This window comes from Chenopodium album, chromosome 14 (genome assembly GCF_948465745.1).
Source record: "Chenopodium album chromosome 14, dcCheAlbu1.1, whole genome shotgun sequence".
Lineage (NCBI taxonomy): Eukaryota > Viridiplantae > Streptophyta > Magnoliopsida > Caryophyllales > Amaranthaceae > Chenopodium > Chenopodium album.
In genome coordinates this window covers 40,819,106-40,841,359 of record NC_137847.1, presented here as the reverse complement: position 1 = coordinate 40,841,359, position 22,254 = coordinate 40,819,106, and the positions used below count along the sequence as shown (strand labels likewise).

The 22,254-nt window shown below is 33.6% G+C and overlaps 2 protein-coding genes across 2 annotated transcripts; both read left to right on the top strand.

The window, feature by feature from the left end:
* The first annotated feature begins 897 nt into the window (after nucleotides 1-897).
* On the top strand, nucleotides 898-6,240 carry LOC145579240 (protein SRG1-like). The gene is made up of 4 exons (XM_081636486.1): nucleotides 898-1,201; nucleotides 1,940-2,187; nucleotides 4,681-5,005; nucleotides 5,756-6,240. Exons 1-4 carry the CDS (start codon nucleotides 920-922, stop codon nucleotides 6,056-6,058), a joined length of 1,158 nt encoding a protein of 385 aa, XP_081492612.1. The 5' UTR covers nucleotides 898-919; the 3' UTR covers nucleotides 6,059-6,240.
* Nucleotides 6,241-19,533: 13,293 nt separating this feature from the next.
* Nucleotides 19,534-22,006, top strand: LOC145578056 (protein SRG1-like). Its single transcript, XM_081635457.1, has 5 exons — nucleotides 19,534-19,582; nucleotides 20,216-20,487; nucleotides 20,669-20,916; nucleotides 21,147-21,471; nucleotides 21,761-22,006. The coding sequence occupies exons 1-5, from the start codon at nucleotides 19,534-19,536 to the stop codon at nucleotides 22,004-22,006; spliced, it is 1,140 nt and encodes a 379-aa protein (XP_081491583.1).
* The last annotated feature ends 248 nt before the right edge of the window (nucleotides 22,007-22,254 follow it).

The following is a 22,254-nucleotide window of genomic DNA, read 5'->3' as shown; positions in this document are numbered from 1 at the left end:
AATAGAAAAGAAATAGATGTAACAACTTTTGTAAAATGGTTACTTAAGCCTATTCTCTTAGCTTTATCGCTGATCTGAAATGATATTTGGTTAATTAAAATTATTTTTACTAATTAAAACTTAAATCTAACTAATTCACTATTATATTTGTTACTTATAGTTATCAATTAACTTAAGTTAGCTAAATTGTTTTTTTTTTTTCTTCCTTAAATTAACTTTTGTTTATTAAACTAAAATTAGTTTCATTAAACTAAAATTAGTTTCATTGAACGTAAATTATTTATCTACTTAGGGTCTGTTCACATTAAACTGAACTGAGCTGAACTGAACTGAACTAAACTGATTGGAGCTGAACTGAACTGAACTGATTGGAGCTGAACTGAACTAAACTGAATTGAATTGAGCTGAAATGAATATTTAATGAGAGAAGAAAATAAGGAACTGAACTGAACTGAATTGATTGGAGCTGAACTAAACTGATTGGAGCTGAACTGAACTGAAATTAAGTAAATGTGAACAGACCCTTAATATTATTTAAATAAGGTGAAGAGAGCAAATTCTTAGTTTTTTATTTTATTTATTTTTTACATGCAATTACAAATTTACTCAATTAATGGGGAATAAAGTAGTTTTTATTTGTTCACTCAAAAAAAAAAAAAAAAAGTAGTTTTTATTTGTATGTTCTAAAAAAAAATAGTAATTTTTATATACATTGAAAGTTGGTTATGCACTGGACCATCCAACTAGTAATTCAAAAAAGGACAAACAACAACATTAACTCGGCTAAAAACTAATAGGAGTATTGTGGTGTAGAATCGTTTGCATATATTCATTGGAGACGAAATATCCTACAAGTATATATACATCTTATTTTACTTCATTCATAAGGTTTAGGTGGATTGGAACATAACAAAAAAGGATGGAGAATAACAAAACAGTAGAAGTGATTAACTTTGGAAAATCTGTTATAGTGCCAAGCGTACAAGAGCTAGCTAAGGAGTCCATCACCCATGTTCCTTCTAGGTACGTGAGAGTTCAAGAGAACGACAACGACAACGACTCAACGATGGACTGTCCGATTGATCAAACATCCCCGGTATCAGTTCCGGTGATTGATCTTCAAAGGCTTCTTCATGGTGATTCCAAGGACTCTGAATTAGACAAACTTCATCTTGCTTGCAAAGAGTGGGGATTTTTCCAGGTACTTATTTTTCCTTACACTTACACACCTCTTAAGGCTATTTCTCTGTAGCTTTAACCCATTAATCTAAGCGTAACTTTTAATTTGTGTAATAAATTTGATCATATTTTAATGTGTATTTTCTATTGGATACATGTTATAAAGGCTAATATGATTAATCATTAAATACATTATTATGGAGTGTGAATGTGTTTAAAGGGTAATAAATGTTAAAAATGGTAAATTTTATACTGTATACTGTAATACGGGCAACTTTAAATCATTTTAGTATAATTGTAACCCGTCTTACAATGAACGAAAGCTAAGTCTGCCATATTCAAGAATTTGGGAATTTAGGTAGGAAAAACATAAGTACTTCCTCTGTTTTCTTTTAAATGCATTACGTCTTTTTGACACGCTTTTTGGGGAGATGATTAGACTAGATAAACAAACTATTTTATCAATATAATGTTAACACCAAGATTATAAAAAGGTTAAGTACTACGGGCTTGTTCTGATTTACTGAATTGGGTTGAAGTGAACTGAATTGAATTATTTATTAGAGAAGAAAATTGGAAACTGAACTAAACTGAAATTATGTTGAAGAGAACATACGTGTATAAATTATTTTGATTAATTTGTCCTTTTATATTACTTAATCTGTTCCTTAGTGCGTGCCGAAAAGGTGATGTGTTGTTTAAAAGAAAACAGAAGAGGTATATTGCTAAACCAATCTAACGTGTTCAACAATTTTAACAGGTGATAAACCATGGGGTTAGCATTTCATTGCTAGAAACATTCAAGGAAGAGGTAACTAATTTTTTGAAGCTTCCAATGGAGGAAAAAAAGAAATTATGGCAACAACAAGACAATCAAGAAGGATTTGGGCAGTTGTTTGTGGTTTCGGAAGACCAAAAACTTGATTGGTGTGATATGTTCTACGTCACCACTCTTCCTCTTAAATTAAGAAAGCCTCATCTTTTCAATAATTTGCCTCAAAATATCAGGTTCTTCTCTAACTCTTTCTTTAATCAGATGCAAAAATCAGACAAATTCTATTTCTAAAATAATACCTCTCGTTTAATTTGCAATAAAGAGGAGGTATTTTATTTGAGACATAAATTATCCACTTATTGCAAACAAATTAAACGATACAAACTTTTAAATAAATCGGATGTACAATAAAACATCGATTATAGAGTTACCTTAAAATAAGCAAAAGTTACCCTAATTATGAATAAAAGTTACCCTGACATAAATAAAAGTTACGAAGTATCTATACTTTATTGATAAAAGTTACCCAAAAAATTGTAAAAGTAACCCTAAATTTGATAAAAAGTGACCCCCAATGTACAGTAAATTACTGTACACCGGATGTATACAAAAGTTACTCAATTTTCAAGATAAGATAAGTCGGAAAACATTACTCCCTCATTATTTAATAAGGGTTACACTTTTATCGGCATATAGTTTTAGGTAATTTAATTGAGTTAAACAAAATAATAAGAGGTAAGTGAGGTAGTTGGACTATTAAAAAAAAATTTAAAAGAAAGATAATGGAGTCCATAATCAAATTTATTTAAAATTAATGAATGTGAGAGGAAAGAAATAATCATCAATCAATAACTTAATACTAAAACAGACACCGGAGGTGACACGTGTCATATCCTAGTGCTGTTTCTTCCCTCCGAAATTCCCCTTCCTTTTTAGCAAAAAATATTTTTAGAATATTTATATAATACAATTATAATAATATTCTTTCAAATCTTTTATATTATCTTTGTAATAAATATTTTCCTTTTTATTTGATGTTTTTAATTCTTCCAAACACATTTTACCTAAAATCTTAATCCAAGTCTTTTTAATTGATTCATATAATTGATATTAACGAAATTACTTTCACCTGATTATTATTAGATTTTGCTGAAAAAGTAATATACTTTATAATAAAATTGATTCATTTAATTGATATTAATGAAATTACTTTAGAATAAACGTGACATAAATCTTTAAGTATGTTTTGTGTGCGGCATAACCTTTATAACACTGATCACCCTGTAATTTTTTTAATCTAATTAATGATATTGTATATTAATCTTTTGCTTTGCCTTTTAATATATATTATGACTATATAATTTCTACATATTTGATGGGTATGGTTTATCAAATTTTATTTGTTAAATTTATTTACTTTTTTTTTTTAAAAAAATTGGACTTACCGTGCATGGCAAGGGACCTAAGCTAGTAATAAAAAAATAGCACTGAGTTTGGGTGGGGACCCTAAAGGAAAAAAAAATATAATACGAAATATCAAAATATAGTTTTTTGCTAAAAAAAAAAATATAATCGTTATTAAAATACGACTACATTTAATAAGTGTAACACTTATTAAAATACGTATCAATCATTTTCTTATGTTGCGGTGACTGCTTATTCTACAGCAATAGACAACAAAAGATAAGAGCCATGCAAGTCGGCATAGACAACAATAGGGATGACATTAAATTTGATGTGTCGTTTACATGTGTCTAAGCAGATATTCGTGTATTCAACACAGGATATTCCAACAACGAAACATTATATGGTGTGTATCTTATCCATCTCTTCACCTCATACTCCGTATAAAACAAATCATTAATTGGAAGTATTATGGATAATATCCATGTCATTTTATCTTAAGGAAAATCCATAAAGTCAAGGATTATTATCAAGAAAGGTTTGACAGGACTCGATCATATATAACTATAAGGTCATGAGATCAAAGCTAATTAATTGGGAGTGAGGATTCCCTTGTCTTTATTCCTCACTTCTAATGAATTTGACTCACATGAAAAAGGACTTCGTAAATAATAAATCAACATCAATTAACTTTCCATTGCAATAAAAATCAACATTGACACATATACTTGTATTAGATCAACTTCAACGATAAGCTAATTTGACAATTATCTTGACATGTTACATAAGCTTTTAAGCTAATTGTCATTATACCTACTTTGAACTCCAATGGCTAGCTATTAGCTTACAATTTAAATCCTTAATTAACTTTTTATATTCATTTTGTTGATTTTATTTTTCATTTTTTTGATAAGTTTTTCTCCAAGCAAAATAGCTTGACAAAACTAATTTGCTTAGCCAAGGTAATTGTATTTTCTAGCTCCAATGGTCAAGCTAATTGATAGGGATTATTTAATATTGTAAGCAAGTCCCTAGAATTAACCATTGGAGTTGCTGTTATCTATTACCAAAATACCATTTGTATATACTTGATTTCAGCTTATGACATATTTGGCCAAACATTCAATGTTACAAATCTTTTTTGGGCTACCTACTAGTAAATGAGATTGTTAATGCAATACTAGATTGTACAAGTGCTAATCCATTATATATATGTTTGTAGAAATTGTTTCCGTTACATTATGTTATTATTATTGAGCGATTTAACAATAGCTCACCTCGCTCCTAGGCCACCACAAGTTGATTATATTGATGTGTAATAGGGTTACCATGGAAGCTTATACAGTAGCAATGAAGGGCTTGGCTCAGACTATCTTGAACCATATGGCTAAAGCACTAGGGATAAAAGAGGGCGAGATGGTAGAGTTATTCGGTGAAGGATGGCAATCCATAAGAATGAATTACTATCCACCATGTCCCGAGCCAAACAAAGCCATAGGGATCACGCCTCACTCGGATGCAGATTCCCTCACAATCCTTTATCAATTGAATGACATCCAAGGCCTCCAAGTTAAGAAAGATGGGAATTGGGTGCCTGTTATACCCCTTGAGAATGCTTTTGTGGTAAACCTTGGAGACTGTATGGAGGTATGCTTGCTAATAACAATACTCAATGAGAAATTAGTGAAAAATGACCTTTTAAGAAAGTGACTTTTTGGAGAAGGACCTTTTAAGACAAAAGTTGTGAAAAAGGACCTTAATTATAAGTTGTGTGAGGTTGTGAAGAGGAACATTGGCTGGTTTTCCGACTAGTCAACGCCTAATTCTAGTGTTGACTTTCACGTGCCTAGCATATGACACTAAATAAAGACCCCCAATTACTTTTTCCCCCTCGTTTCCCCTCATGTGCCTAGCATTGGATTGTTTGAAATGGAGGAAAATATGGGAAAAAAAAAGTACGAAAAGGTCTTTTTTAAGTGTCATGTGCTAGGAACATGATAGTCAATGTCAGAGTCATGCGTTGACTAGTCGGAAAACCAACCAAAATTCTTCTTCACAACCTCACACAACTAATAAAGTCCTTTCTCACAACTTTTGTCTTAAAAGGTCTTTATTCACAAAGTCGACCTCTTAAAAGGTCCTTCCTCACAAATTTTTCATACTTAATTAACATACTTCATCTACTCTTTTAATGTTGCAACGTTTACACTTTTGAAAATCTATTCACACAATTCTATTCTAGAATTGCTACCTAGCTTGTGTGTTTTAACCTAAAGGCGAGATTGGGATAAAATCAACTAGAGAGAATGTGATCCTTTTATAAACATGTAAATTAATGTAAATAAATGGTATTCCCCTAATAGAAGCATGTAAATTAACATCCTTGTTGGTTGACAGGTTTTGAGCAATGGAATATATCAAAGTATTGAGCACAGGGCAACAGTGAACTCCGCGAAAGAGAGGATATCAGTTGCCACATTTCATAGCTCCAACATTGATTATGAAATAGGACCAGCTAAGAGCATTGTTGGTCCCCTTAACCCTCCACTTTTCCGAACGGAACAATTGAAACAATTCTACAAGGGGTTCTTTGCAAGAAAACTCAATGGAAAATCATATCTAGATGTTATGAGATTACAACATGGAGATCTCAACACTAGTCAAAATTACGCAAAGCCAAATAGTCAGATCTACATATGATTGTATTGTGTGTAGCACGAGTAATACTCGGAGTGTTTGAAATTAAGCTCGAGGGAAACTAAGTTCGTCTCTTATGAAAACAATGTACAAATTTGTTTCAAAAAAAATAGTTTATGATGATAGACAACAAACTACAAAAAACACTTGTTAAATTAATATGAACTCCTCTCCTTTCTCATTCATCTCTGAAGAATATATATACTTACAAAACATATTCCTAGCCCTAACATAGTTAAGAATAAGATAGAATATCAACATAATTAGGAAATCTAAAAGATATTATACGATATTCCTAATTATTATCTTAACACCCCCCCTCAAGATGGAGCATGTAGATCTCGGATGCCCATCTTGGCAAGTAAAAACTCAAATTGCACCTTTCCCAATGCTTTCGTAAATATGTCTGCTAACTGTATCGTAGAAACATAGGATGGACAAATAACACCTTCTTTAATCGCATCACGAATGAGATGACAATCTACTTCAATGTGTTTTGTCCTCTCATGGAACACGGGATTATTTGCTATATGTAGAGCCGACTGACTATCACAGAACACCTTAATTCCTTGCTTATGTTCTACTCCCAAACTCCACAGCATTTGTTTAAGCCACTTTAACTCACATGTCAACCCCACCATTGATCTATACTCCGCTTTTGTAGAGGATGTAGAAACCGTATGCTGCTTTTTGGTTTTCCAGGATGCAGGAGAAAAACCAAGCAATACAAACCAACCAGTCAAGGATCTACGAGTCAATGGACAACTAGCCCAATCAGAGTCACACCATCCTTCCAATTGCATTGCACTATATGAGCGTAGAAGAATCCCTTGACCCGGACATTTCTTCGGATAACGAACTACTCTCAATGCTGCCTCCCAATGTTCTTCTTTCGGAGCTCGCATGAATTGTGACAAAATATGCACTGAATATGCCAAATCGGGCCTAGTAACAGCCAAATAAATCAGACGCCCAATCAAGCGTCTATATCTCTCTCTGTCAGGAAGAGCTCCCCCCCCCCCATGGCCAGTTTGTGATTCTGCTCCATCGGAAAATCCGCCGGTTTTGCGCCTAACAATCCCATCTCTGAAATGATGTCTAAAGCATATTTCCGTTGACACACATAGAAACCATGCTTACTTTGTGCCACCTCTAGGCCAAGAAAATATTTTAGAGCACCCTAATCCTTCATTTTAAAGCATTTACTCAAATATGCTTTAAAACTCTCCAATGCAACTTTGCTATTTCCTGCAATTATCATGTCATCCACATAAATCAATACACTCAATTGCACTCCCTTCTTAGAAAGGGTGAACAATGAATAATCAGAATATGATTGTGTAAAACCATAATTTTTCAATGCTGTCGACAACTTTTAAAACCAACATCTAGGCGCCTGTTTCAGACCATACAAAGACTTTTTCATTCTGCAAACCTTGTCTGAATTATTCTTTTCGAATCCCGGTGGTATTTTCATGTAAATTTCCTCCGCTAAATCTCCATGTAAGAAAGCATTGTGCACGTCTATCTGATGTACCTCCCAATTCTTTACAGCAGCAACTGCAAGAAAAATGCGAACTGTTGACATTTTGGCCATCGGCGCAAATGTCTCATTATAATCCACCCCTTCTTCTTGATGATTTCCAAGACACAATAGTCTTGCTTTCAATCAAAGTAGTTTGCCTTCTTCGTCTCTTTTTTCTGCATACACCCACTTACTTCCAAGTGCTTTCTTCCCTGCAGAAAGTTTTTCTAGAGTCCACGTGCCTTGGTCTTCTAATGCTTTAATTTCCGCTGCCATAGCATCTCTCCAACCCTCATGACTCATCGCTTCTTTGAACGATCTAGGAATTTGTGCTTCTATCACTACTGCAATATAGTGTCTGTGTTTTGAGGAAAAACAATCATAATTAACAAAATATGTGATAGGATAGAGACTACCTGAAGAGGATGATGGTGTTGACAGTGAACATGAATCTTTATTTTTTCGTATTGTGTGGGTCACGCAATCCCGTAGCTTCGTTGATGGAAATTTTTGCCTTTTCCCCTGCTTAACTCTTCCTCACTTGACGAATTAATCATAGGAGGAAAGTTCTAAGGCACACCCACATTGTGGGAAATTTCGGTTGCTACAGGGGAGTCGTGCTGGGCTGATTTGTACCCTGCTACAGAGGAGTCGGCTGCTGTTTTGGTGGCTGGAGCTGTATTCTGCTGATGTTCTATTGCTGGAGCTGCCGTAGCCTTCTGCTGTGGCTGTCCAGCAGCTGAATTCGAGCTCTCGGCATGCTGCTGGACAGCACATTACTGGGCAGCACGCTGCTGGACAGAGCAGTCTGCAGCTGGGCTGCGGTTGAGGTCTTTCTCCCGCGACCTGGCTGCGACATTCTCTTCGGGGGAATGGGTGCTTGCTCCCGCAGCCTGGTTGCGGCTGGGTGCTTGCTCCCGCAGCCTGGTTGCGGAGCTCACTGTTCTTGACGAAGTACCCACATAATCCCCACGTTGCCACATGTCGATTTCATCATCACTTCCACCAAACTCATTATCCTCAAGTTCTTCTAAGTTCTCCCTTGAAGCCTCAACATACGGAAACACATGCTCATGAAATTTTACGTCACGAGATGTAAAAAATTCCCTTATCTCCAAATCAAATTATTGCTACCTTTTCTTTCCAAACGGGTAACCAACAAACACACATTTTTGACTTCGTGATACAAACTTATCACCCTTACTCCATTGATTATGAGCATATGCTAAACACCCAAAAACTCGAATACACTCAAACGCAGACACTTTACCAAATAACATCTCATATGGTGTTTTATTTTGTAGAATTGGACTCGGAGTAAGATTAATCAAATAACAAGCAGTCTGAACACACTCCCTCCAAAATTTTATAGGTAGTTTTCCTTGAAATCTCAAAGCACGAGCCATATTCAAAATATGTTGGTGTTTTCTCACTACTCTCCAATTTTTTTGAGGAGTACCCACACATGAAGACTCAAAAATTATGCCATTCGTCACAAAATAATCTTGTAGATGATTAAACTCAGTTCCATTATCACTACGAACGACTATAATAACTTTATCAAATTGTCGTTTAATCAAAGCAACAAAATTAAGAAACATAAACTCTACTTCCTTTTTATTTCTAAGAAAATAAATCCAAACACCACGAGAATAATCAATTACAATTATCAAAAACATCTTTGATCCACAAGACGAGGCCACATTATACGGTCCCCATAGATCAATATGAACTAGCTCAAACATACTACTTTCTTTGCAATTACTAACAGGAAAACTATCTCTTGTTTGATTTGCACGAGGACATACATCACAAACATTATTATTTTTTCTACTAGAGTTACTTACAGGAGGAAGTAACTTTAATATCTTTTCCGACGGATGCCCCATACGTTGATGACCTCTACCACACAATCCACTGCTAGCACTTGCATTTGCGGAACACCACGGAAAAAATAAAGTCCATCTTGACGTTCACCCACGCCAATCACCGTCCTCTTCGATTGGTCCTGAATCACACAAATTTTGTTAGTAAATTGAATCGAACAACCTAATTCATCACTTAATTGTGTTATAGAAATTAAATTACAATTCAATTGAGGAATAAATAACACATTATCAATTTTCAAACCACCCTCCAATGTAACCGAACCAAGTTGATTCGAATTTACTGTTTGACCATTCGGTAAACCAACCAGACAATTTTGAATTGTTTTGATATTTCTCATGATAGAAATATCATTAGTAACATGATTAGATGCTCCGACATCCACGATCCACAATCTTGCATTACCTTCTAACCGTGACTTAGCTTTGCTTGTAATATAGTCAAGAATTTGTTGTGCTTGATCTGATGTAACACCCATAAGACCTTGCGTTGAATTTCCTTGACTTGAAGAGTTAATGCTAGAGTTGTTATTAACCCCACCTTGTACAGCATTTGCTCGGTGAGTGGAGTTTGTAGGAGTGTTTCCACGGCCCCCACTAGTACCAAAACCACCTTTTCCACCACAGGAACTTGAACCACCTCTTCCTCGACCTCTTCCGTCCTTCCTGTTTTCCTCCCAGCCTTCGAGAAAGCCAATCAATTGATAACCTTCCATAATCTGGAAAGTCTACCAAAATACTCCGTCGTCGACTCGGATGCCCCTTGTTTGCACGTCCCTAGGGACTGTTTGAGATGACACACCCGAGTCCCACTTACAACACAATATCGTTGTTTTAGATGTATCCACAACTCACTCGCTAAATCATAGTCATCAATGGTAGATCACAACTCATCATCAAGAGTGTTGTTGATCCAAGATACTAACATTGAGTTTACAGCAATCCAATGTTTCTGCTTCATAGTGTCCATTGGCTCTGCAATCGAACCATCCACGAACCCGAATTTCCACTTTGCGATTAATGCCCTTCGCACAGCTTTTGCCCATTCATCATAATTAGCACCCTTTAATTTTATTGGTGTAATCACAATTCCAAGATGATCACTTGATCCTAAATGATACTCCAGATCAACCTGGGGCGGAGGAGGTACATCATGGTCTTTTGCCATCACTCAAATAACGTTCAGAGGGAAAAAAACTCACTCTTTGTATTTTTTTTCAACCTAGGCTCTTGATACCATGTTAAATTAATATGAACTCCTCTCCTTTCTCATTCGTCTCTAAAGAATATATATACTTACAAAACATATTCCTATCCCTAACATAGTTAGGAATAAGATAGAATATTAACATAATTAGGAAATCTAAAAGATATTATACAATATTCCTAATTATTATCTTAACAACACTTCATCTTATATATTTACTCCATCTTTAATTTATTAAGGGTAGTGATGAGGGGTTTGACAAGTAACATTGATGTAACATAGGACCTTGTGTGGTACGAAAATTGGGGTGGGGGTGTGTTTCGCCCGTTTCTACTTTTGGGCTTTCTTGTCTACAGCAAAATCTAGCGCCCAATCGGACTTCAGGTGCGTTGGTCCGTTGGATGATGAGTCAGTTTTTATTTGTTTTCTTTTTCTGTTCTCCGTTAAATATAAAAAAAAAGCATTTGCCTCGTTCGTTTTTGGAAGGTTTGATAAAATTTCTTAAAAAAACTCTAAAATATTAAAAATTATGCCTATTATCTTATTTGAGATTTGAACTATTCTTGTAAGCTTGTAGCAACTCCATCTTTTGAGTTTAGGTGCACGGATTACAAAGAAAGTTGTGTTAATATTGGGGGCATATTTCACTAAGAAACCTCTACTGATGGTAGTGTATTTTGCTTCTAAAATGGTGAATTTTGTTCTAGGGTGAAACTATCACGTGATCTTTCATTCAATATAGTATTCTTACATTTGATTTATTAAAAACAAAAATTTCAAACATAATAAATAAATTTAATTTAAGGAAAAAGATCAAATTAGCTAGGTAAGTTCCTGAGTAATTTTGGTTATTGAAAACCTAAGTTTGAAAGTAGGGAGTTTTTTTTATTGGAGAGGGGTGGGGGGGTGGAGTAGCTAATTTTATTTGATAGGTAAATAGGCCCTACCCCCCACCCAGGGAAACATCTAACAAAGAAAGAATATAGAGAAAATATGGGTTATTATTGGGCCACTTATTGTATTTTTTATGGCACTTCCCAAATATTATTAACTGTGTTGACAAAGGAAAGTTTGATTTTTACTACCTCTAAAAAACTACTTATTTGCTTTTACCACCTTAATAAAAAGAAGTTTATTTTACCCACATAAAAAAATAAAAATTGGCTTTTACCGCCAATATAATCACCGCCAACTAACGGATTTATGTCCGTTAGTGGGCCTACCATGTCCACGTGTCGCCATATTATTGGGTAAAAATAAAAACAAAACCCAATAATATGGTGATACGTGGATATAGTAGGCCCCACTAACGGATTTATGGAATAATATGGTGACACGTGGACATGGTAGCACTACTAGAAAACAGGTCATTTTCGACGGAACGATTCCGACAGACACTAAAATCCGTCGGAAACTACGAAATTTCCGATGGATTTTATTTCAGTCGAAAATCCGTCGGAAATTTCCGACATAATTGTAATTCGACGAAAAATTCTTTACTTCCGACGAATTTTCCGTCGGAAATGTTATATTTTCCGACGGATATAAATTCCGTCGGAAATTTTCGACGGATTTAATTTCCGTCGGAAGTTATCGACGGAATTTAAATCCTTTCTGACGGAATTTAAGTTAAAAAAAAAGAAACCCCCCAAAACCCAATTAAAACGGTGCCCCTTCCCCTTTTTATTTCTGATTTCGCTCTCTGTAGACACCCAAATGTGTCTCCCCAAAACCAAACCCAGTGATGAATACCTTTCACGTCATTTAATTATCGAACAAAGTGAAAGTGTGAAAAGTCTAGTGATGAGGATGTTTTTTATTAAAATACTTCTTTCTGTTTTTGAAAATATTTCTTCTCTTACTCTATTTATGAAAAATAACCAGTCCAATTTGGTTTGGTCCATGATAAGGGTCCAATAATAGTGTAGTTGGATTGCGCTAGAAAAGAGCTTTCCAATGAGCCCAATTCTGATGAATAATGAGAAAGTTATGGATTATATTAAATCGCGCTCGAAATGATTTTTATATGTGGCCCAATGATCTAGAGGAGGGCGTATTAATTATTATTCCTAAGGTATTAGGATTGATTTTAATCTTCTAGAATATTTAGAAGGTTTCTTTTAATTCTAATGAGATTAGGATTGATAATCATATTTTAAAGAGTTTTATTTTGAATAAAATATGTGATTTGGCACAAATATGATTTTAATTTGATAAACGCGGAATTTGCTGCTTAATCATATTAAGAAGAGGATTCCATACAAAAGCGTGTTTTATCTTTTAATTAGCGCCAAACGACAAACTCTGTCGCCCAGCGTTAACATTTGTCTCCTGGCGCTGATGTCTGTCGCCTGGCGACAGATGCCAGTTTTATTCCGAATAGGACTTGATTTGATTCCGAGCTATTTTTCCTATAAATAGGGGTCGTATCTCCTCTGTTTTCAATTATTCACAACAATCATCATCTCTCTCTCAAAAGCTAGAAGCTTTCCTTCTCTCTCTATTCTTTTTCTAAACCTTCCCTTTTACAAAATTTCACATACATTAGCTCTAGACATACCTAGTCAAGTTCGAAGTTGCCTTCGCTCTAGACGTGAAAGGTTGATAATTTATGAGGGTTTGGTCCCAAACCTTATTACAATTCTTTGATTAGATTTACTGTTTTATTATATTTCCTTGAAGTTACTAACGTGTGTATTTTGTTATTAGAAAGAGGTACGAGGCATCGAAGTAAGTACTTTAATGGCTTATTGATATAGAAATCATGCTTAGATTATTTTGTTAATTCCTAGTATCATGTAAGGATGTTTTATTGCGTCCTAGTGTCATGTTTAGGATTAACTAATATTTCTGATATTATGTATGATGCTTCCTATTTCTTTCTAATATCATGTTAGTATCATGCTAGGAATAAAGCTTTGATTTTTAATGTTTAGTGACATGCTAGGGTTTGTTATTAATCTTGTTAGTATCATGCCTAGGATCTTGCTATTATTATTATGCTTAATATTATTATGATGGTGATCATTATTATGTTGCTTGATATATATTATTGCTGTTATTGCTTGATCACGCCCTCTCTTGTAGGATTAAAGGGAATTTGTACTTGTAATCACGCTTAATAAGATAATCAATAATCTTGTTTAGGTTAATATGATTATGATTCAAGTGATCGCCAATAATAGTTTTGTTTGTGCATTAATATTCAACCAACATAGATAAACAGGTTTAGGGTTACCCTAATGATTGCATGTTAGTCAGAAATTGTACATGAATACGAGAAGAATAAAGTAGAGGCCTATTTTTAGGGCAGGTTCGATCTCTTTTAGGTTGTATTTGTACCTTCATCCCCGAATATCCAGTCATGGTTCCAGACCTATGGAGTTAATGATCTCCTACATCGTTAAGGGGTGTAACCTTCACCCTGTGAACAGTTTACAAGTTTCTAAACCTTGTTGGCGACTCTTTTACTCTAGCTTCCTTCCCTTTGGACGCCACCATGCTTAAGTGTATGATCACAGTCGGGCTCAAGTGTGGGATGCTTGAAATATTACCTACACTCTCTCTCCGCCTCTCTTCTGCTTCTCTCTCCTCTCCACTCTTCCTCTCATCTTCTCTTTCTGCTCATCTCCTCTTCCCTCTTTTTTCCTCACTTCTCTTTCCTCACTTTTCTTTCTCACGGATCTCCTCTCTCTTCTCCTCTTCTCTTATCTTCTCTATTTTCTCCTACTTTCATTCCAGACTGAAGATGTGCCGTGAGAAAGCTTTAATGAAGGCAGCGCCAGCGCCGGCGCCGATGGTTCTCTTTCTCACTGGTCAACCTTCTCTTTCTCACGCCTCTCCTCTTTTTCCACTGCTCATGGTCTATTTCATTCATATTAATGGTTTATATGGTCAAATTTGACCATGAAATCTCTAGATCTAGAGGTTTCATGGTCAAATTTAGCCGTATTAAACCAAATTCGAGGAGAAATTAACATCCAACTTCGTGTTAAGGTATGTTATCCTGATTTTAATTTTCGTTTTTTTAGGTTTTTTATTTAATTTTTTTCACAGTTAATTTTTGGTTGTATTGGTGGTTTTTGGCAGTAGTGGTTGTGGTTGTGATTTTTTTTTTTGTTAATTTTTGGGTGGTTGTTTGGTTAGAACAATAGATCTGGGTTTGGTTTGGGTGGTAGATCTGGATTTGGGTTGGTTAGGGTTAAGTGGGGTGGATTAAGGTGGTGGGATTGGTTTGGTTAGGGTAGGTTGCTAGGTTTTCTGGGGTTTCGGGCAGTTGGGTAAGGGTAATGGGTTGTGGTGGTTGGAGGCGGTGATACGCCATGCCGGTGGTGGCGCGACGTATTTTTTTTAATTTCGTAAAAGAATTTTCTGACGGAAATTTCCAACGGAAGTGTACCCGTCAGAAATTTACGACGGACTTTTCTGGTACCGGAAAAACCCCTTTCGATGGAAAATTCCGTCGAAAATCCGTCGAAAAAGTGTTTCCAACGAAAAGGTGCTTTTTCCTACAAACCCTTTTCCGACGACCAGTTCCGACGGAATTTTCGTCGAAAACGTGTTTTTTGACGGATTTCAGGGTGTTTTCGACGAAATTTTTCCGTCGAAAATGGCTTGTTTTCTAGTAGTGTAGGCCCCAATAACAGATTTATGGATGGAATCCTTTAGTTGGCGGTGATTGGTGGTAAAAGCCAACTTTTATTTTTTTATGTGGTGGTAAAATAAAACTTTTTTTTTATGGATCACTAGTACATAATTGGCATTATGTAACACGTAATTGGTAACACTTCTTGAAATGAAAAATGTTAGATTTATAAGTAACACTTTGGTAACAATTTATTAGAATGTAACACTCAATGTAACACTTTTAATATAAGTAACACTCCAAAGTAACACTTTTAAGATAAGTAACATTTTATGGTATCACTAAGAGGTGTTACATTATTTTAGGGTGATTTAAACATTTATTTAAAAAAAAAAGTAAAAGTTAGTTTAGGCTCTGTTCTCTTCACCTTAAAAAAAATAATATTAAGTAAAAATAAGTTCAGTTTAGTAAAAATAAGTTCAATTCAGTAAAAGTAATTTCAGTTCAGTAAAAATAAGTTCAGTTCAGTAAAATTCAGCTTTCTTAAAGAAGAATTATAATAGAAAATCAGTAAAAATAATTCCAGTTCATTAAAATTAATTTAAGTTCGGTAAAAATAATTTAAACTCAGCAAAAATAATTTCATTTCAGTAAACATAATTTCAGTTCAGCAAAATTAAGGTGAAGAGAATGGAGCCTTGATCCCCAAAATTAATTACCAATTTATTAAAAAAGTTTAGGATTACCGCCAAAGCAATTAAAAAAAAAAAAATGTGGCCTCAATTAGCTTAAACCGCCAGAATAATTAAGAAAAAATAAAACCAATCTCTCAATTCAAGTTTATTTTCCTCCTTCAGCAACGACAATCTTACGTTATCACAAAAAACCCAATCTCTCAATTATTCAAGTACAATTCGCACGAATTTCATCACAAAAGCAGACATCGACTCGATCGTCATCTGGGGTTCCATCAATTCGCTCTTCCAATATGGTATCTTGGTATTTTTTTGGTGGATTTTTGATGTTTTTGGTTTTTAATCATTAATTTTCATGTGAATTATCACAATCTAGTTTATAGGGTTTGTTTTTGATTAGATTCTATATTATTTCAATTGAAATTTGCACCTGTTGTTATTCACAATGTCATGCTTTATTTTTTTTTATTTTTTATTTTTTTTTTGTATATTGATGGATTTTCTTATTAAAACAATGTTATATACTTCGTATCATTGATCTTAGGTTTTACTGATTTTCCTAAATATCATCAATTCCTAAAGAATGACATGAAGTTATGAATTTAACACAATTAGGTCCCGTTCTTTAGAGCTGCTGTGCTCTGCTGATCCCTGCTCTGCTCAAATCTGCTCTGCTTTGCTCTGCACTGCTCTGCTCTACTCTATTTTCAAATAATAATTAATAATAACAATAATAATAATAATAATTAATATTCAATAATAATAATAATTAATATTGTATTGATGATAATAATTTATTATTTTGAATAATTATAATAATTATAAATAAAATAATTTTAATAATTATTAATATTAATGATAATTAATATTTATTAATCATAATAATAATTAATAATAATAGTTATCATTTATTAATATTTAATAATTCAAACTATTAAGAATTATTATTTAATAATATTATTAATTAATAATTTCTAATAATTATAACAACTCTTTCAAAAATATAAATAATAATAATAACAATTAATAACAATTTCTTTTTTAAACATTTGATATTAGAATCACAATGTGTAGAAACATTATATGTATGTGGGTATTGATTGTTAGTTCATTGACTTGAATTATTTTTCAAATCTTTCCATACAATTTAAGAATTAAAAAAAAGAAGTTGTTTTCAAGTAGTACTTTGTATATCATTATTATATTTAGGTATAAAATATATGATTAAGACAAATTTATAAGTAAAATCATTATTACTCATTAAATCATTTTATTTTAAAATTTTTGTGAAATAAATATAAGTAAACTATTGTCTTCTATCTTTCTACTATTAACATGTTAAATATGGTATACATATATTTATGTTTTCACTCACCTAAATTAATGGTATTTGCACTTAGTAATAGTGATAGTAATAATAATAGTAATAATAATAATAATAATAATAATAATAATAATAATAACAACAACAACAACAACATTAATAATAGTATAAATAATAATAGTAATAATAATAATAATAACAACAAAATTAAAAATAATAATAATAATAATAGTATTAATAATAATGTTGAAATCTGCTCGACTCGGCTCTACTCTGCTCGGCTCGGCTTTGCTCTGCTACCCTATCCTGAAATCTGCGCTGCTCTGCTCTGCTCTGTTGAAATTTAATCTGCTCTGCTCTGCTAACCCCTGCTCTGCTCTGCCCACAAGCTCAAAAGAACAGAGCCTTAGTTGATTCAATTCCTAAATATAAATATTTATGTTTTCACTCACCTAAATCAATGGTATTTATTGTTGGTATAGCAGATCTTAGTGGTTTTATAATGAAAAGTTTATGGACTTTGTTAAGTAGTCTTGGACTCTCTCTAGTATTCTCAACTTGGAGACTTGGCATCAATTATTCGGTAAACAAAATTATTTAGCATGATAATTGATTATTCTAGTTAATTTAATTGATCCTACTTAGAGCCATAATAATTTATGTGTTTAGTGAGTGGAGGAAATTCGCAGTTTCCTAAATTTGAATGTTACTCAAAAAGGTTGAGGAAATTAACATGGCATTGCTCCAATACTACGTATTAAATTACTCCCTTTGGAAATCAAGATATAATCAATAGTAGCTATTCATCTGTTGCTTAATTGGCTACATTATTGCCACATTATCATTAATTGTGTTCTCTTTTGTTCTTGTAGAACACATCTCCAACTCTTAGTAGGACAATGCCTCATTTAATTTTATAGATAATAAATGAACGATTGTTTCTCAATTTTGACATAAGAAAATTTCTTAACAGCAGGTTGTTAGGTCCCTATTACTTACAGTTAAAGATCACACTCCTTTATACTATAAATTAGTTAATCTGGCCTGCAATTTGATATTGGGTGAGAGAAGCCCATTCTTGCTGTTTCCAAAGTCCCAACAGTGCCTCCCAAGCTTAGTAAATATCTTGCTTGTATAGGAAAAGCTTATGTCTTGCTATCCTACTCTTTCTGTTATGTCATGCTATCCTTCTCTTTCAAAGAACAGCAAACACATCATGTCTTATGTCTTCCCTAGTCCCTTGTACTCTTTCATCAAAGTTCAAATCGGGCATAATCTAATCCCAAACATCTAGCACTACCACAGTTCTTTCATGTTCCATGGTAATCAATATTCTTTATGAGTATTTATCAGTTCTCACCTCTTTCTCTCCTTGAAGTTTTCATTTTACCATGAAAAAATCATGTGTTAAATTTGCAGACTGTTTTATAGTTTCTTAATTGCAGCCTGGAGTAAAATATGCTAAATAGTCCACAAATTATTTCTTACATTGATGTGAATATCTAACAAGGTCATGAATAGTGAAATAATGAGCTTTATATTTATTAGTTGTCATAAGTCAGCTTCTCTGCCGAGGGTTTGTTAGTGGTAATGACTAGTGAAATAATGAGTGCTATAGTTATTCACCTTTCTATTAGATCATGATTAAATTGAGTAAGGTAAAGGGAATTTGACTTGCCACACATGATAAATGAAGTATCTATAGCATATTTTGTTTCTTTATTATAATAGCAAGCTAAAAAGTCATATTAGAGTATCTGCCTTTTCATAATTTTTTGTGTTTCTAGATTGTTACTTAAAATAATAAGTAATAAAGCCTTGGTTATTTTATAAACACTCTACCCAAATCCAAAAGGATAATAAATAAACAAAATGAAAAACCAATTGTAGATAAACCCTACAAACTTTAGAAATTTAAGATTGCAATTCTTATAAGAATCAAACCACATCAATCTTGGTGGATACTATAAGTGTCTCTATTTAAATTGCAAACTGTGTATGGAAGCATCAACCTCCACCTGTAAAGTCCTGTCATAGGGGAAATTGAAATCTATTACTACGACGACAACTACAACCTGTTAACATGGTTAGTTCACAAGTGCATTCAAGGAGTTTCGAAGCACACAATTTTTCAAAACCGCAAAAATTTGCACCTAACTTATAGCAAGATAACCAGAATTATATGAGTTCAAATGAATGCAATTTAGAACAGTATGTAGATGAAGAAATGAGTTTAGTGATGGATTGGATCTAGGAATGCAAGATGAACCACTAGTGAATCCCGAGCACGGAAGTGAGCAAATAGGTAATGTTGTGTTTTGCTGCTAAAGCTTGTTAATCTGAAATTGCAATGTATAGCGGCCTTGCTTATTGCCCATGGAGTTTGCATTCTTGATAGTTTCAATATGTGATAACATTCGCCTCCTTGCATTCTTGACAGCTTCAATACACGCTTGATTGTCAAGAATGTATACTAGTATAAACAAATATCAAAACTCTAGCCCTTTAAACAGAGAAATCAAGAAGTCTACGAGAATCTACGAGAATAGTAACTCCCAAATTAGGTGACAGAAAGTTATATAGAATAATGTCGGTAGCCTAAAGATTTTTTAAACGGAGCAATCGAAGTTGAGTTTTATGGCAAATTACGGAGAGGGACCCATTGTAGTTAAATGAAGTCATACTTCGATGTACATCCCTTAATAATTATGAAATAATTGAAAATTCAAAAAAGACAAATGATTTGATAGGTGGTTGGTTGGCTGTCCGTGATATAACTCCGATATAATAACATTGTGGTGTTGAATCTTTGGATATGTTTATGTAAAGACGAAAAGTTATAGTCAATAATTATGATACTTAGCGTATGTATTACATCCAAATTTATAATAATTAATATTTAGACTATTATATAGTTGGGATCTTAATGCTTGATAAGAGCAAAAGAAACATGGAGAAAGAAGCACCAAAAGTGATTTAGGAAAATCTATAATAGTGCCAAGCGTACAAGAGCTAGCCAAGGAGTCCATAACCAATATCCCTTCAAGATATGTGATAGAGAACGGCGACCAGCCAGATTGTCCGACCAACCCTTCACTGCCATTATCAATTTCGGTGATTGATCTTCAAAGACTGCTCCATGGTGATTCTAAGAACTATGAAGAACTAGACAAACTTCACTTGGCTTGTAAAGAGTGGGGTTTTTTCCAGGTACTAATTTGTTAAATTAAATATTTATCATGTTAACAAGTACTACTAAAAAACTATTTATAAATTTTTTTTTGTCACAAAACGAAAAGATTATCTATATGGTAGAAAGTATAGTATCATTGAACCTTGACTGGAAGATCATATTATTAGCTTGACAAATTCAATTTAATTTGCTAATTAGGTTGTAAATCACGGAGTTAGCACTTCATTGTTGGAAACATTCAAGATAGAAGTAACCAATTTCTTGAAGCTTCCAATGGAGAAAAAGAAGAAACTATGGCAACAAGAAAACAATCAAGAAGGATTTGGGCAGTTATTTGTGGTTTCGGAAGACCAAAAACTTGAATGGTGTGATATGTTTTTCTTAATTACACTTCATCCGGAATTGAGACAGCCAGGACTTTACAATAAGTTGCCTCAAAATTTAAGGTTCCTCTCTAATTCTCTATGTAACATCTTTTTAATAGAGTCAACTAAAACTTACTATTCTCTTATATTTAAACGACTAATTTTGTAAAAGATAGTACAAAGAATGTATAATTAAACTTACTATTCTCTTACTATTAAACATTTCTTGATTAACAAATTTTGTTTATCAAGCTTATAAATTTGTATTATAATTAACTGGCGAGAGATTGTTAATAAAATGTGTGTGACAGAGTAATATTGGAACGTTACATAGCGGCAATAAAAGATTTAGCTCAAACTCTCCTAAACAAGATGGCTAAACCATTAGGGATCGACGAGGGTGAAATGACAAAGTTGTTCAATGAAATGCATCAAACAATGAGGATGAATTACTACCCTCCATGTCCCGAGCCTAATAAGGCCATAGGGCTCAGGCCTCACTGGGACGCAACTGTCCTTGCCATCCTTTATCAGCTGAATGATACCGTAGGTCTTGAAATCAAGAAAGATGGTAATTGGGTGCCCGTTATGCCCCTTGAAAATGCTTTTGTTGTTAACATCGGAGACGCTTTGGAGGTATGCATATGATATACTATAATTGTTCCTTTGTAAAAGTTTGTATTCATGTAATATATACTTTGTATAGTGTACAAAACATATTGCTAAGCTTTAATTATAGGTTTAAACATTTAGGTTGATATGGTTATTCTACATAGTATCAGAATTAACGTGACAAAAAGCTCATGAAATCAAACATATATCAACCACCCTTCATTTTCAGTGGAATTTATTTGTTGCTCAAACATTTCTATTCATATTTTTATTCGCTTAATGCATCCTCAAGTTTATCTTGGTTGATTGACAGATTTTGAGCAATGGGATATATCGAAGTATTGAGCACAAAGCAACAGTGAACTCAACGAAAGAGAGGATATCAGTTGGCACGTTTAATAGCCCTAACATTGATTCTGAAATAGGACCAGCTAAGAGTATTATTGGTCCCCTTAATCCTCCACTTTTCCGAACGCAACCACTGACACAATACTACAAGGAGTTCTTTGCCAATAAGCTCAATGGAAAATCACATCTAGAAGCTATAAGATTACAATAATAAGTGGATTTATTAAATAGTTGAAGCTATACATTTATTGATGTGGTTCTAACGAATTAATATCGTCGTTTTATTGTTTTTATTTACTTTTGTTGAGTCGTCTATTAATCACGAGATTGATTGACCTCAATCTAGAGCTGTCAATTTGGGTATTCAAGTCGGGTTCGGGTTGGGTCAAATCAAGTTTCGGGTTGAATTAGGATCAGGTTATGTCGGGTTAATCTAGCCTCAAATCAGGTTCAGGTTCC

Bases quoted from the DNA above. Each gene is read 5' to 3' on its own strand.
- LOC145579240 (XM_081636486.1), top strand. From the start codon at position 920: ATGGAGAATAACAAAACAGTAGAAGTGATTAACTTTGGAAAATCTGTT. The intron at 1,202-1,939 runs GTACTTATTTTT...CAATTTTAACAG, and splicing joins AAGAGTGGGGATTTTTCCAG to GTGATAAACCATGGGGTTAG. The intron at 5,006-5,755 runs GTATGCTTGCTA...GTTGGTTGACAG, and splicing joins ACCTTGGAGACTGTATGGAG to GTTTTGAGCAATGGAATATA.
- LOC145578056 (XM_081635457.1), top strand. From the start codon at position 19,534: ATGCAAGATGAACCACTAGTGAATCCCGAGCACGGAAGTGAGCAAATA. The intron at 19,583-20,215 runs GTAATGTTGTGT...ATGCTTGATAAG, and splicing joins GCACGGAAGTGAGCAAATAG to AGCAAAAGAAACATGGAGAA. The intron at 20,917-21,146 runs GTTCCTCTCTAA...TGTGTGTGACAG, and splicing joins AAGTTGCCTCAAAATTTAAG to AGTAATATTGGAACGTTACA.